Source organism: Poecilia mexicana, unplaced genomic scaffold (assembly GCF_051168715.1).
Source record: "Poecilia mexicana isolate PSO_F unplaced genomic scaffold, ASM5116871v1 scaffold_10, whole genome shotgun sequence".
NCBI classification, from domain to species: Eukaryota; Metazoa; Chordata; class Actinopteri; order Cyprinodontiformes; family Poeciliidae; genus Poecilia; species Poecilia mexicana.
This window is the reverse complement of record NW_028263379.1, coordinates 6,391,627-6,407,340: the sequence shown is the minus strand read 5'-3', so window position 1 is coordinate 6,407,340 and position 15,714 is coordinate 6,391,627. Positions and strand designations below refer to the sequence as shown.

At 38.0% G+C, this 15,714-nt stretch overlaps 2 protein-coding genes across 7 annotated transcripts in view; one reads left to right on the top strand and one right to left on the bottom strand.

Moving 5' to 3' along the window:
* Nucleotides 1-7,072, bottom strand: part of rapgef2b (Rap guanine nucleotide exchange factor 2b) — a 103,155-nt gene extending 96,083 nt beyond the window's left edge. For all 6 annotated transcript variants that reach the window (XM_088009362.1, XM_088009366.1, XM_088009363.1 and 3 more), the window contains exon 1: nucleotides 6,277-7,072. In XM_088009362.1, coding sequence (XP_087865488.1) covers nucleotides 6,277-6,345 — 69 coding nt within the window. In that variant the 5' untranslated portion in view covers nucleotides 6,346-7,072. The remainder of the gene's footprint in view (nucleotides 1-6,276) is intronic.
* A 1,122-nt stretch (nucleotides 7,073-8,194) lies between these two features.
* spmip2 (sperm microtubule inner protein 2) lies at nucleotides 8,195-13,162 on the top strand. Its single transcript, XM_014981974.2, has 4 exons — nucleotides 8,195-8,258; nucleotides 9,422-9,651; nucleotides 9,877-9,935; nucleotides 13,114-13,162. Exons 1-4 carry the CDS (start codon nucleotides 8,195-8,197, stop codon nucleotides 13,160-13,162), a joined length of 402 nt encoding a protein of 133 aa, XP_014837460.2.
* Nucleotides 13,163-15,714: the final 2,552 nt, after the last annotated feature.

The window sequence follows — 15,714 nt, the reverse complement described above, 5'->3', positions numbered from 1 at the left end:
AGAGCAAAAAGAAAAAGCATTAAGAGCAACCAACACGGGGGGAACTGGACTATGTTGCATTAACTTTCTCTGACCCTCTATTGTTGTATAAGAAACATGAAGTATTTGAAGGAAATCAGACTCTTCTGCAGCATAAACACTTCTCTCTACATGGACCTCCTGAGGAAGCATCCGCCTTAAACACTTTATGTCCGACTTAAAACGAGTCAAGAATTACTAACAGAACAATGAGATGAATAAACTGGAAACTTATAACTAAGGAACTAATTCTTACTGTAACAACAAAGTTATTGAGAGAACATTTTTATATTTTTTTATGCAAAAGGATTAACATGCTAAAACAATAATCCTACAGAGTACCTCAAGTGTGAAGTCATCATGACTCAAGGAGAAATAGCAACTTAATCTTCTCAGATATGTTTCAAGACAACAGTCAGGCAGAGCACACTTTTGGTAGCACTGCTAGGATTCAGGAGGAAAAAAAGAACTGCCAGTTGTGGACCACTGACTGCTCTCTCTGTCTTCATATGTAGGTTTTGGAAGTGAAGGCAAAATTTCTTGCAAGTATTTCTACAGTAGCACCACAAAACCTAAAAAACAAAAAAAAATCACATTCATTTTGAATGGGTCCTGTAGAAAGAAAATAAATACCTTGGTTTGGGTTTTATACCTGGTTTCCAAAACCTGAAAGATTTTGCTGTATTTTTATAGCATCATTTGTGTTGCAGAAGCCAAGATAGACCATTGACCATGAGTTCTTTTTAAGAAGGTCATTTCATTTTTCTTTAAACATTTCAATAAAAAGTAGACTTGTGCATTATAATTTTGAGTTCTTGATTAGAAATCGGTTAAAACCCATTTGATAGGACAACGTATTCAAAAATCAAAATTAAAACATTTATGAAAATGGGATGTAAAATATCTGTCATTGCAACAAAACCAATGCTGTTTTTAGCCAACAGAACTTTAGCTGGTTTTTGTACAGGACTTGTAATAAATGAGCTACAGGTCAAACTACAGCAGGTTCAGGTCCATTTGCAGCAACTACAACTGATCTATGTTTCCTTATTAGCTTGCCTCCAGCTCTGCACAAACATTCGTTTGAGTTTCAGCAAAGGGAAACATTTATGGATCGCATATTCCTACTTTAAAGCAGACTTAAATGACTAATAATGTAATAATTATCAAACAGTATTAGTTTAATTCATTAGATGCTTCCTGAAGAGTCAATCCACTGAGCAGCATCCAGTCCTACTGCAATTACAGAACAAATATTGTTTGAAATAAGCTCGTCTGAAGCTCTGCTCATTTTCTGTTTGGGCATCCCTGATGACTCATGTTTGTTTTTTCCCTTCCTGAAACTTTCCCCCATATTTAGGCTCAGAGGAATACGTCACTGAGACTCGGCAGTGTGTAACTACTTCAGTCTGCACATGCTCTCAACTTTCCACTCAGAAATAACATGTGACATCACTTCAGCTCTACAAACGCCAAGGCAAGTGGCAGCTAAATATACCGGTTGGATCAGACTTTTGGAGAATTAACAAGTCTTTAGTTGCCAGGAAGAAAAATGGACTCTGTTTTTTTTTTTTTTACTGCGCTTAAAGAGCCCTGCCCTAGAAACTCAGTCAGGAAGGTTTTCAAACAGATGTTCAGATGATTATGACACCAGAACAAAAATAGGAAGCAACTCACAAAACAAAAAAGAAACTTAAAAAAAATCAATAAAACAGAAAGGCTGCTTTGGAGCGAAAGCGTTGGAGGCACTCTTCCTGTAAAAGGTTCACAAGACATCCTGGTGCTTTTCCTCTTCCTGACTGTACGGAGCAGGATGCTGAGGAACAACGCCGCCATCAATCATCTCAACCAGCGAAGCGCCTCCGTCATGTACAGGCCTATTTAATAAGAGTTCATTACCTCTTATTAAACATAACTACATTCTGATTACATAATTTATGGCATTTTTAAAGTTATGTGGGATTTTGTTGTTGTTTTTTCGCAAACCCAACAAATAAAGAGAACCCAAAAATAGAAACTAGTTGCTCACTTTCATATCTTTAAAATTATCAGCCAAATGCTTAGAATTTCATTAATAAATTGCAACTTAGCTGCATTAACAATGTCTTAGTTCAGTGTCAAAAGCTGCTATTTTCTTAGATGAAACTTTCCAACTTGTCTTCTTTTTTCCAGTTTGGTCGCAGCGAGCCGCCACTGATCTCCTGCTCTTTCCCCAGAGTATGTGGAAACAATGTAAAGTAGGCGGCGTGTCCCTGCAGCTCTGTGGCCGTGAACCAGGGTCACTGCAGCGGGGGGCGGTTTGTTGTTTGTGCCCTTTGGCTTTGCCACCTGGCTGAAGAAGAGCAGAGATGCCGCTCTTGCATCCAGATATGTCCCCGTTGATAAATAAAGCCAAGCTGTGAACATCTACGGTCCTCCCCCTGCTGAGGGAAAAGCATGATGCTTTATCCCCTCCCCCTCGAAAATTGTGACTTTTTGTTGCATTGAAATAAAAAACAAGATCTTTATAACAAAACTAGTGTTCAGTCTCTGTAAAACAATGCAATAAAAAACAAAACAGTATGTGTTGAGCGGTCGGTCACAAGTGGAAAATCTCATTGTCTCTGAAACAAAGACTGTTGGTTTTGACCTTAAAGACAAACAGACGGGTCGTCAGCAGCCAGTGCACATAAAGTGCAGTAATTTTAAAAGTTTAAAATCTCCATAAGAATGTGTTGTTTGAATGAGCAGACAGAAAATGAACAGGTTTTTCAATCAGTTCCCCTTATTTCACACAGTGCAGTTTGATAATGAACTGCAGCAGCTGAAAATAGAACAAATGTTGAATTTTGGTCCCGAGTGGGAAGCGAGTCAACCAGACTATCAGGTATGAAAACACCCTTAGTTGATTGAGTCTGTGGACCGACAAACCCCAACTAAACTCACTACCAGGTCGCTGCGGAGCTGATGAGGGAACTGATGCTCAAACCAATTTAGAATGTCAGCTCCCTAATTATCTTCTATTTGTTTAAGACGACCAGTAAAAAAAAAACACACAGTTTTACAGTCTTACATGGAATGAGGCCCCCACGTTTCCTGATGTAAAGGATGTATGAGGTCTTGTGGCAAAAATGCTGAGTTAAAAGTGTCACTTTTATGCCTTTTTATATTGAAGATCTCAAAGAGAACTCAGAATCTGCAGAAAGTGCAGTGACCAGCTGAAGTATTCTAAGAACTGCTGCACATCTTTCAGATTTTATTCAAATCTCTCACAGCCAAAAGTCTCAATTTCTCTGCAACATATCAGTAAGTGTAGACACAAAGCAGCCATGAAACCTAAAACCATCACGTCCGGTTTGCGTAATTTGCATTACAACTGACAGAGTAACGCAGAACGCGCAGCAGCGCTCTGCAGAAAAATTATGTCAACCTCCTTTTTCTGTTCTTCCCTCTGTGCCTAAAATATCCAACATCCCACCCTATAATCACAAAAAAGAAAACGGATAAAGTGCGAGAACACAAACTGTCAAGTGGTCAGTTATTTAACCTGCCATGTGACACCAGCGTGAGGCTCGGGGTCAAGCCTCGCTGCGGTGAGTCTTCACAGATAAAGACAGATCCCTGCATCAGTTGGCTAATCCTGACAGAGAGGTCCTGCCAGCACCATTAGGATAAACCCGTTTGAGGCGCTGCAGCCACTCCACACATGAATAACACACAGGAATGAAAAACACTCAACACCAATATTGTGTCAGAATGGCGTGATCTGCAATAACACAAAGATACAGCTGGAAATAACTTGGCTTTCGGCAGAGGCTTTTATTCTGAGGGTGAAAAATTATGTGGATCATAAATGCAAAATGACAAGCATGCAGAGAGCTGCCTTCCTGCAGATTTATTTTCCTTTTTTTCTGTTTTCTTCAGAGACTTCCGCAAATATTTTCTGCATCTTTGCACAACGTGGGTTGTTTAGAGCATAAGTCTTAAATCGCAACATAATGAACTTATACTGCAGACACTCATTTAAATACTAATTTGGTAAAACCAGAAACTGGACAGAAACGGACAAACTGAAAATCAGAAAACATATGAATTGACAAATGGATAACTCAACAGAAAAATGTTTGGATGAATGCTAAACTTTATAAAAAGGAGAACTATACAAATATTTGAAATACTCCTTTTTATTTCTATAACCAGAAAGATATTTTAAATCAAATTTCATAATTTTCCAGACTCCATAGAAACCCTGAATTTAAGTGTTTCTCTCCGAATTTTCAAGCAAACATATGTTGACGATTTAACTCCTTCACACATGTTTGGCAGGTAAAGAACCTCTCAAACTGAACTGGCACATCATGCAGAGATAAATCCTCAAAACTTGGCTGCCAGAAAAAAGTTAAATTCTTAAAATATATATATCCAATGCAGCTGACTCCAACATTTCTAACCAAATCTCAGAGTTTCTTATCTTTATTCCACAAGCCGACTGAATGCAAACCCTACTGATCGGCTGTAAATGAAAATATTCTCTGCAGTTGCTTCATCATAAAACTCTAATGGCAGCGATTTCCTTTTCCCCAATCCTCAGTACGCTGGCATCTCTCATCCACTTAATTTACAGCTTGCAAAAAAGCTGTAAATACCATCGGCCTGGGGCAGTTAACAAGCCAGCAATGACACTGTTATTCACAGAGACGCAAAGGGTTTGCCTCCATCGGTAACCCCCAGTTTAAGTGTTATTGTATTGATTGCCTCTTACGCGAAAGGTCTATGCCAACCAGATGTCATTTTTTACAGCTAGAATACATTTATGTTTGACCTATAATAGAGGTAAATCAGAAAAAAATTAATATTAATGCAAGCTTATGTACGGGTGCCCGGGTAGATCAAAGTCAATACCCGTAATATCTGCAAGTTCAGGAGCTTCAAGGAGAGGGATCCAAACGTAGACACAGAGATGTGAGAAGAGGAGTAAAGAGCAATGAGTGTCAGAAAAACAAAGCATTGCTTTATTCCAGATCTGAACTATATTACAATATTTTGGAAGAACAATAATATTGGCAAATATTGCAATGACATCATCACTTGTGATTTATCCCCATTTCTTCCTTCCTTCTTTCCATCATTCTGTCATTTAGCATTTTCGTAATGACATTAGTGTCCATTGTGACATCTGCTGCCGTGAGACTAAATTGTGCATGACAATGTAAAATGCATGTTCATAACACTGGGAATTAAGAATGGGTATTTATCATATCGCTTATCATTTATAGTGAAAAACGTAAGATAAGAACTTTGATCAAATTAAATCAAATTTTTAAAAAAAACACAATATCTAAAAATGTTATTTTTAGATATCATTTTCTCCGCTTCTTTTGCGTCACAAGAACGTCAATAAAATCAGAAACTTTGAAAATATGATTGAATGCAGTTACTGTGTACAGTACAAATCACACTTCTTGAAGTAAGTGTCTATTTTAAATGGGAATGTTTCTCAAGAACAGAGTTATGGCATAATAAAGGCTGAGCCATCCAGACACAGTAACCTTGCATATCTATATTTTTCGATGGAAATGTAAATAACAAATTACATGCTTCTATTTCTGTGCATCACAACAAATACAAACACAGTAGAGTACACAGCACGCAAAAACTTTTAGTCCAATTGTATGAGCCTGGTGAAGTTTTGTATGTAAACAAAGAAAGGATTCGTGTCTTATGGTGTAAATCGAACAATCTCGCGTTGCTTGCTGTTGTTTCATATTGTGTTGTGACGCTTCGGTCCCTATTCCTGGTCCTAGTGGCTCACTGTCCTGCATGTTCTGCCGCATCTGATTTATATTAAATGGTCATTAACAGGTTTGTGCAGAATTTGGCATGCTGGGATGCTTTATGGAGGCAGAGGAACATCGAAAACATTAGAGGCCACCATACTGATGTATACCGCATGGGGTGAACTTGAGGGTGCAATGCCTGCACACCGCAGCGACCTAAAACCACGATGCACACGCATGCATGCGGGTTGGATTCCCACGGTCGTTGCAGTTCCTGTTGTAAGTTAAGTGTACCCGATTATCTGAGCTGATAAGGGGCTTAAAGAGGGATGCAGCCGTACCTAGCAGGAACCAACTGCATGGCAACAGTTGCACACAGAAACATTGTTAAACTGTTGCAGATCCGGGCGCTGCAGTGTCGAGATGTTGCAATAGACTTCCAGAAATAAGCACGACAGATTTAATTTGCAGTACAATGTAGTAAATCCTTTCTCCCACTGACCTGTTGCGTCCGTTCAGACGGATTCATCATCACAGCCTGCCGAAAGCGGTTATCCACATAAGACGCCATTGTCTTGGAAGGCGGCGTGTAGCGCAGTTTCTTATTCTTGAAAATCACTTTATAGGAATCCAGAGGCGATGTATATGCACAGACGTAGGCCTCTGTTTTGTTGTACTTTATTCTTGTTGGCTGTGGTCCGGAGCTGGGAGTGCCCCAAGCCAGGCCACGACTGGAGCCAGACAGCCGAGCGGTCTCCTCGGGGTGTCTGTCCCTCTCTGCTGCCCAACCCGAAACCGGCTGCCAACAGCGGTCCCCGCTGCCACCGACTATTTAAACTTATTTAAATTAAAAAATGTTTCAAACAGTCTCTTTGAGTTATTTTCAAACTGCCAAACCTAAAGTCCCACCGTTGAAGCCAGCGTTACGTGAAGATATTCCTTGTCTCCTCAGCATTCTGCTGGCGACGGGAAGAAATTCCATAAAGGATCCGGTAAACAAAAGGAAAGCTAACGGCTACAAGCTAACCAGACAGCAACAACATGGCGTCCATCACGAAAAGGTCAAAACTCCTTGTGTTCACTGAGAAAACTCATTTTATTCGCGTTTACAGACAACTAAAAGTGAGAAATGGCACACCACCGTTCGCCGTGTTCTGTTGTATGCCACCACCATGGTGACTGACATACGACATCAAGTCCGAAGGAGTTAGGAATACTACTTCCTTGTGCGATTTTCAAAATAAAGTTCTGCAAAAAAAAAAAAAAAAAAAAAAAAAAAAATATATATATATATATATATATATATATATATATATTATAACTGTACTTAAGTTTTCAAGTAAAAAAATAATTAAATATACATTTAATGCTCTCATATAGATTACACGAGACAGAAGCAAGTTAAAACAATGAAATGGAATAGGAACATTTTAAAAAAATTCTGCATGATGTTTCCGTTTGTTCTTTGTTGTTTGCTGGGTTGTTTCAGGCTCTTTTTAGGGATACTGTACTTGTAAAATGTTGTATTGGCACAATGGTCATTTTGCAATTAACTTATCAAACGGAGATATACAAATAAAACTAGATGTAAAAACTCACAAAAGAAAACTCTGTAATAATTTTCAGTTCGGTTTATTCCCTATTGATATTATTTAGACAGGGAGAAAATTCTGTTTCCTCCAAATCCATCGTCATCTCTATTTGACTTGACAAGGATTTAGTAACATGGAGGAGGCTTATTATGGGCGAGTCCATTCAACAAAGGACTGAGTGAGGGATGTTAATGTGGGAAAGGTAGTGCTTTGGCGCCACCAAGTGACGTTGTCGGAAATTACAGGGCTAAATGTAAAGAACTATGGCATACATAACTCCTCCAAACTCCACGAAAGACTAGGAAGTCCAACACGTTTATTGTAACATATAAATTAAATGATTTAAATACAATTAAGTAAAATGCCAAAACACAAATGAATCATTAAAAGCTCACATTTAGGAATGTATATTTATTAAAAAGAAACCCCAGGTTAGATAATTTTTCCAGCCAATCAAAATTAGACATCTTCACACTTTAACTTTCTTTTCGGAAGTTTAAAGGTCGTAAATATGTTTACCTTTCAAAAACTACTTCTTTTGAATGGTGTACAATAGTTAAGTATGTATGAGACTGTCTGATGTGCCTCTCTCTCCACATGCAAATCTATTTGTATGAATAATATTACAGATATTTAGAAAAGGGCATAGCTGAGTAGATAATGTAGGTTTCCTGGTTGTAGAGTGTAAGTAGGCCGCAGGCAGTGGCACCATGACAACCGCTGGTTGTATTACAACCAGGCATAACCCCATGGACAGCACTGTTGGGTTCATGTTGTCAGTTGATCAGGGGGATTAGAAAGCTCTTTCTAAGCTCCAATAAGTTAGAAATGATGCAGAACAGTAACAAAAACTCAGGTGAGATACGGTATGGGCAGAGGATCCTTTTCACAGGTAGGAAAATCTAAATCACAATGTGCCTTTGTTGTGTTTCCTTCAGCTGAGACTCTAAAAAGCTAAAAATTAAATTAAAGCAATTCTGATGTAGCTGTCAGATGACATAGTCTAATAAATTAATAAATAACATGGATTTTAAGCACTCAAATGATTGAAAGGAAGTTTTAAAGGACAGTTTACAAACTGAGTAGTACAAAATGCAGTGTTAATGCAGTCTTTAAAAAATAATGCCAACCTCAACCCAATAACAGGTTGGTCCACCCTCAGTGTTTTAAACCACTGTGAAGGAATTATGGCCTTCTCTTCTACACAGAATTGTCTTAATTCAGCAACTTTGGAGGATTTTCAAGAATGAAAATTTCATTTTGTTTCGCTTTCTTAATGTTGAACCATAAACTCTGAGATTAAATGGGGCAAGTAAAGCCTGTAGTTATCCAGATGTTCTACAATTTGGAGCTCTGGACTTCTGATAGCTTTGGCCAAAATGATAAGGAAGAAGTGTTTTCCTAAGCTGATAAAACTGAATATATTTAGCAGGGCGATTTTTGTTTGTTTGTTTGTTTGTTTGTTTGTTTGTTTCTTATGCAATCTCTGATTGTGGTTTCTACAACAGAATTCAGCAAGTGATGCAAAGATTATATTTTTGTTTCCTCAGTTTATTCGTATAAGTTTTCAGAGTGTGTGCTTTTTTAGACAACGTACATGCATATAAAAGTCAAGAAAATATGTTTGTCACCTTTTGTAAAAGTTTTATATTTTGAACAACCTAAAAACAAAAACATGGCTCTGCTCCTTTGATTTAGCAATTGTTTTTTTTAATTGGTCCTTATTAAACAAATTTAATTTACCTCAGACAAATTTTGATTAGGAGGACTGGGTGACGGTTGATGGTCCCTGTTCTGGGGTATTTTGTGACCTGGATGAGTTGTTGATGCATTCTTGGAGTGATTTTTTCATAATTTATTCATGATTTAGCAAAGGGTGCAATTATACTTTTACGTAGAGGCATGCTTTTGTTGCCTTTAATAATGAAATCATTTGAAGTCTTATAGCTAATCTGCCTGTTTGTCCCATTCAGCTTAATGCAACCACAGGCACCATTGATCACAAATCACAAGTAGGACGCAATTTCATTCCTCACAACTTCGAACTCTCTCCAGGTCCAGGTGGAATTGGAGACTACAGACCAAGATCGAATTATTTCCCCCTCTACATTGGTGTGGGTGCCACTTCTCCCGAGGCCACCAGTGATCTAAGTTATTTATGCCGAGCTGCTCCTGACGCTCCACCGCCTGTGCCCAGGCAGAGCTTTGTGGGTGAGGTGGGCTGGGGATGGCAGTATAACCAGCTGTTGAATGGAGACAGGCTCCTCAGCAACATGCAAATTAAGGTATAAACATGACCTTGTGGAGCTGATTCTAATGAGAAGGTTGAGGCATAAACTTTGATGTGGAAAAAAAAAAAACACTCAGCTTTATTGTGAGGAACAGACGGAGATAATGAAATATGAATTTATTTTCTCTATAACAAGGCAGGACTGGCACATGGATTATTTATCAAGTCTGGATCCTGATCCAAGATAATTAAAACTTCACTATGTTTTATTTTTTGACAGAAAACTGACATTAGGCAAACACTGGAGGACAGAGTCACTCAGAAGTTTCAGATGAACCAGTAGGTCCCAATTTGTCCATTTGAAACACATAAACATGATATATGTACATGATGTTTGAACAGTGTTGAGCTAGCTGGATTGCATGTTACCTGCTTCCTCATCCATAATGCAACATGTCCACTTTAATGAGAACACACAGCGCCTCAAGCCATGGACACGAAATCAGCCAGAACGGACTTGGACACCCAGCCGCCAAACCGTCTGGAGAGTTTATTTACATTTTACATTTTTCATATTACAAAAAAATATTCATGAAATGCAATGGCATTTATGTTTTGTATGTTGGGAGGCATAACTTGAAGAGATTCTACTTGAGTAATGGCGGAATAGTACAGGTATATCACAATAAATTAAAATAACATTGAAAAGTTAACTTTTTATTTCAGTAATTCAAGTTAAAAAAGAACTGTTAATAAATAATAAAGATTCAATGTGTTGGCTCATAGCTAATAAAATAAAATTTCCCTAAAATTTGAATAGTACAAACAAAACATATTAGTAATACTGCAATAGCTATAATGCTATAATAGCAGCCAGCATGCCTAGGTGGGACCCATGTGGGGGAAAGGAGGGTTGATATATGGGTCCCATATGGGTTTGTCCGCGGGTTCCACAATGGCCCCACATGGGTTTGCCCATGTAGGGCCACAGCCCACAGGGGCGCTACATGGGCCCTAAATAGACAAACCAATGTGGGCCACCACCATATAGGGCCCATGCAGGGCCCATGTGGGCTCTGGCCCTACATGGGCAAACCCATGTGGGGCCATCGTGGAACCCGCGGACAAACCCATATGGGACCCATATAGTCTGCCCTCCTTTTCCCCACATGGGGCCCACCTAGGCATGCTGGCCTGACTTTACAGTTGTTCTGGAGACCGTCATTGACACACTCCCCAAGAAAGTCATCTTTAAAGAAGCTGGCTTTTTGATTAGAATGTTGTAACTAAGCATGTTCATGGAAAATTGAGTGGAAGGAAAATATGTAAAGCACAAACAACACAGAAAACCTTGAGAAGATTATAAAGTACATCAGGTTAAATAGGTCCAAGCTTTAAGGAGATGCTGACTTCATGAGAAACCTTGGCACCTGCTCAGATTACCAGAAGTACTGTTATCTGCTTCTGTTGCCATGGTATCACTGGATTTGATTGGCCAACAAACCCACAAAGGATCTATGGAGTATTGTGAGAAGGAAGATGAGACCAGATTCAACAATGTAGATGACCTGAAGGCCTCTCTTAGATTAACATGGGCTCCCTGAACATTTGTGCAGAACCTGTAGTGCAATAATGCAGTTATTCAAGCATCAAAATCCCTGACCAAGTGGTCAGGGCAATGGATTTTTATTCCTGTATTTAAAATCTTTTATTTTTTTATGTACTATTCAAATTATCTGAGAATATGGGTTTTGGGTAACTGAGAGTTGTTTATATCTCAATATCGATAAACATTTGAAATATTTTACTCTGTGTAGTGAATATGATTAATTTGAGTTTACATATATTCCAGTTTATTGAGATGCATCCCATTCAATGGATTTTCTGTAGAGTTGAAAGAAAATAAATAAAATGTGAAAACTAATGTGTAAAGATGCATGGTCTTTAATATACAAAATCTATTTTTTTCAGTATTTAGACATATTTCTAGTGGGGCTCTTGTATTAACTTTATCTATGGAAGATTGTGACACATTTACTCTGATCAGAACCCTTGCTGGCAGCACAGCTGAAGGATGATGATGGACAGAGTGTTCTGTGTTTCTATAGTTGTTTTTTTCATCCGACTGGTTTTGTTAGAAACCTTGAAGAGTGTTACATTTGTTCTGTTGGATATTTGATGGATTTCTCTTTTAAAATTTTGCCACTAATGGGTGAGTATTCCCATCTTTCATTTATGTATCTCTGATATTAAGCTCTGAAAAATGACTCTCTTTCTTGTTCCCAAATAGGTTTGCACAGTTTTGCAGCACATTAATCTTTGTGTGAAGCAATAAAGGATATCACTAAAAACACAAAAGCAGGAAACTCAAATAGAGAAATACATTATATGTAAGACTGATGTAGCGAAACAATGGGATAAATCATTGAAGAAGAAACTGTGGGAAAACAAAGATGACAGAGATAATGGTTGATGAGATTCAAGTTATTTTTTCATTAATAATGAATGAACTTGAAATAATGTGAAGGATCAAAAGTAAAAGAGTTCTGTTGGTCTGAATTTTTCAGTATTTGTTCACATGGTTTTCACTTGAAAAAGTGACCAATTTCTCTTCAAAGAGATCCATAAATAGAATTTAAATATGATCCAAATTATCACTAAGAAGGTTGAAGAACATTTGCCATGTTGTCATTTTAAGAAACAGAAATTCAGTAAAATATGGAGATGACTGGCTTAATAAGTATCCATTTATTGGCTCCTTAGAATTATTGCAATGCTTCCAACTTAATATTTGTACAAAGACTGATTGTGAATGTGCAGAAACCTCACATATGTAGCAAAATCAGAGGTCAATAAGAAATAACCTGGTGCAGATGTAGTACCTGTGATAGTAGCATAGTTATGAAAGCAGTAGAGATAAAACTCTGCCTTGTACTAAGGCCAACATGTTTTATTGGGTCATGGTTGCCTTCAGATTGTCGTGAGGTTTCTAACTGTGCTGCATGCTAAAGACGTTCAAAAAGCTGTCAACAAACTTGGAGACTAAGTCAGTTTAAATCAGGTGTGAAGGCAGTCATAGTATTTTTTATGGGTGAAAGAGCCAGAGGTCAGACTTATGTGGCCTTAAAAAGAAAAATGTTTGTACAGTGATTCAGTGCAATGGTAAAAATAGGAGAGAAAAAACAGGTAAAGACAAAAGTAAAAAATCAAAATCTGCATGGGCTGAAGTTTGTATTGATTTGGTTTTGGAGATTTTGCCAAGCATAATAATAATAATGAAAAACTTGCCTATATTGAAAAGTTATATTAATGGGATAACACAAGAGAAAATGTAAATTCCTAGGATCATAATAAATGTCCATTAGAAATGACAAATATGTGACTTTGAGCAAACAAAAAGAATAAAAACTACTCTGCCCTGTTGATAAACATTAAAACTATTCATGCTATTCAACAAATGCATTGTATCTCTTGTTTCCTGTACCCTCCAATGGTTTCCTGTCTGTCTTTCTTTCAGAAGGAACATTGATGACTCAGAAAAAGTCAAGTTTTCCAAAAACAATTAGGGCAAACAGCAGATGGTATTCCACCGCCCACAGAGAGTTTGAATAAACATCTCCTACTCAGTATAAAGAGTTGACTCTATCCACACCCTTCAACTTGTATGTGAAAGTGGCATTATTAACAATCAGATGATGTAAGAAAAAAATTCCACACATCTGAAAGCTCATGGCAAGTTTGTGGCTGTGTTCATATAATATTATTACTATATCTATGAAATCTGAGGTTTATACATTACTGATCACATAAACTAGCCAAGAAAAGGCCTGAAATTGTCAAAATTTGAACAATAGAAATAATTCCTCAAATCGGACTTCACCTACAGAAATGACATTGACTTCAAGTTGGTGTTGTTTTTCAGAGGTCCTTTGTCACACATTTTAGATCATTTGATAAGCACCTGTTAATCCATCCCCAGGGCCCAGCAATCACATCCCCTTATGTCTGCTGTAGATAACAGAACAAGTTCTTTGGCACCTGAAAAACCATAAATTTCCACACTATGACCCAAGCGGATGACATCAGTGCTTCAGTGGAGTTGGACATACTCTGCCACCACCTGAGGGCATCTTATGACGAAATGTGTTGAAATGTGTCAATTAATCTTCTTTAATTGGTGGGTGCAAGGGAGTTCACCCAATAAGTTTACAGGAGTTTGCGGACATGGAAAAGGAGTTTAACCATGTCTTTTGGGAAGTTCTGAGGGACTAAGTCGGGATCATCTTTGGTGAGAGCCTGACTTTGTCAAGGTTGCTCTTGCCACTGATTGTCTAGATCAGTGTTTTTCAACCACTGTTCCGCGGCACACTAGTGTGCCGTGAGTGATCGTCAGGTGTGCCGTGGAAATGATCCAATTTCACCTATGGTACCGTATTTTCCGGACTATAAGCTGCTTCTTTTTTCCTAAACTTTGAACCATGCGGATTGTAGCCCGGTGCAGCTTTTCTGTGTATTTTTCTTCAACCACCGGGGGGCTCTCTAGCAGGAAGTGAATCATTAGAAGTCAAAATTGTAAATCAAAGAAGAACGCGTTACTTTTCATTTAGAACAACCACATGCTAGCAGCAGGCACGACGGAGAAATGTTTTCAAACTCATATGATGCAGCTTTTAAGTCGAGGGCTGTCGAGCTGCCACTACAGGAGGGAAATAGAGCCGCTGCACTTAAACTCGGCGTGAACGAAACCATGGTTAGTAGTGGCTAGTGACGTAAATCATGTATTTTTTAACCACTAGATGGCAGTAGGTACAGAGCATTTTACATTAAAACAAGATAATCAGTGATGCATGAATGTTACAGGTAGCGGTGAGAGCATCGTATCTAGCAAGACTAACGACAGTGATGGAAAAGACAGTGAAGCTCAGCAGTAGTTGGAAAGAACATGGGTCCATTTCCCTCAACATGTCTGTGTGAAGTGAGCTTCTCAAGCCTGGTTACTATAAAAACTGAAACCAGAGAGAGACTGAGAGCTGTTGAGGAAGAACTTTGTCTTTCTTCAATTTCTGCCAGGAAATCAGCTGTTTTCATCCAAATATGCATAGGTTTCACACTAGATGGGTAAAATATACAGATATTGACATTTTGTACATGCAAATCTTCATATTGTAACAGTGAAATTTTCCCCAAATATTATTGCTTCTTTCAGAATAAGAATGATTTTCTGTATTACAGCTTAAATAATGCTTGTGGGTTAGTTTGTAAAACACTTTGAAGTTTTCTACAACTTCTTTAAATTTAATACCACAGTGTTGTGACACTGTTCAAATATATTTTTGAAGTGGACATGTTACGTGCATTTTGAAATAAGTAAAATGTGATAAAAATACATTTTTGTGTTTATTTGATTCCTATTCAAGACACTTTGATAAGAATGACTATATATGTAGTATAGGCGGCTACAGAGTACCTTGGTTTACATTTTTGGTTGGTGGTGTGCCTCGTGATTTTTTCAATTAAAAAAGTGTACCTTGGCTCAAAAAAGGTTGAAAAACACTGGTCTAGATAACCTTAACAGACAGAATTTCTAGGTGCAGCTAAAGTCTTGTGAGGATCCATTTTGGTGGCATTAGGATCTAGTTTCTCCATTTTGCACATGTGTTTCTGTTGGCTTCATCAAACTGTGATCTACATCTTTCACTGACTTTCCCAACCCAGTATGAAGTGGACTGGGAGTTTAGATGGAGTTTATTTTTCACTGGGTCTTATTCATGAATGAGGAAATAATGGAGAAGGAGATCAACTGATGCTCCTTCAGCAGTGATGGGAACATTGCACCAGTGGTCTTTGAAGGTAGTTAAGCCATTCCAAAGGTCTCATCTCAAGTATTTTTCTCTCTACAAAAACAAAACTAACAAAAAAAAAAAAATAGAAGAATAAAGTCCTGTTGGATTTAATAGACATAAATTGATGAGACATTGTGACTTTTAACATTTCTCGTGTTATTGTTTGTCCAATGTTGCAAATTTACGGCCCTCCCACAACAAGGAGATGACGTCACAAATTCGCGTATTTACCGGAGCAAGTTGAGGAACATTTTCAATCAAGAAAATAAAATTAC

Coding starts and splice junctions, on each gene's coding strand:
- spmip2 (XM_014981974.2), top strand. CDS start 8,195: ATGATGCAGAACAGTAACAAAAACTCAGGTGAGATACGGTATGGGCAG. Junction 8,259..9,421: donor GCAGAGGATCCTTTTCACAG/GTAGGAAAATCT, acceptor AACTCTCTCCAG/GTCCAGGTGGAATTGGAGAC. Junction 9,936..13,113: donor CAGAAGTTTCAGATGAACCA/GTAGGTCCCAAT, acceptor TCTTTCTTTCAG/AAGGAACATTGATGACTCAG.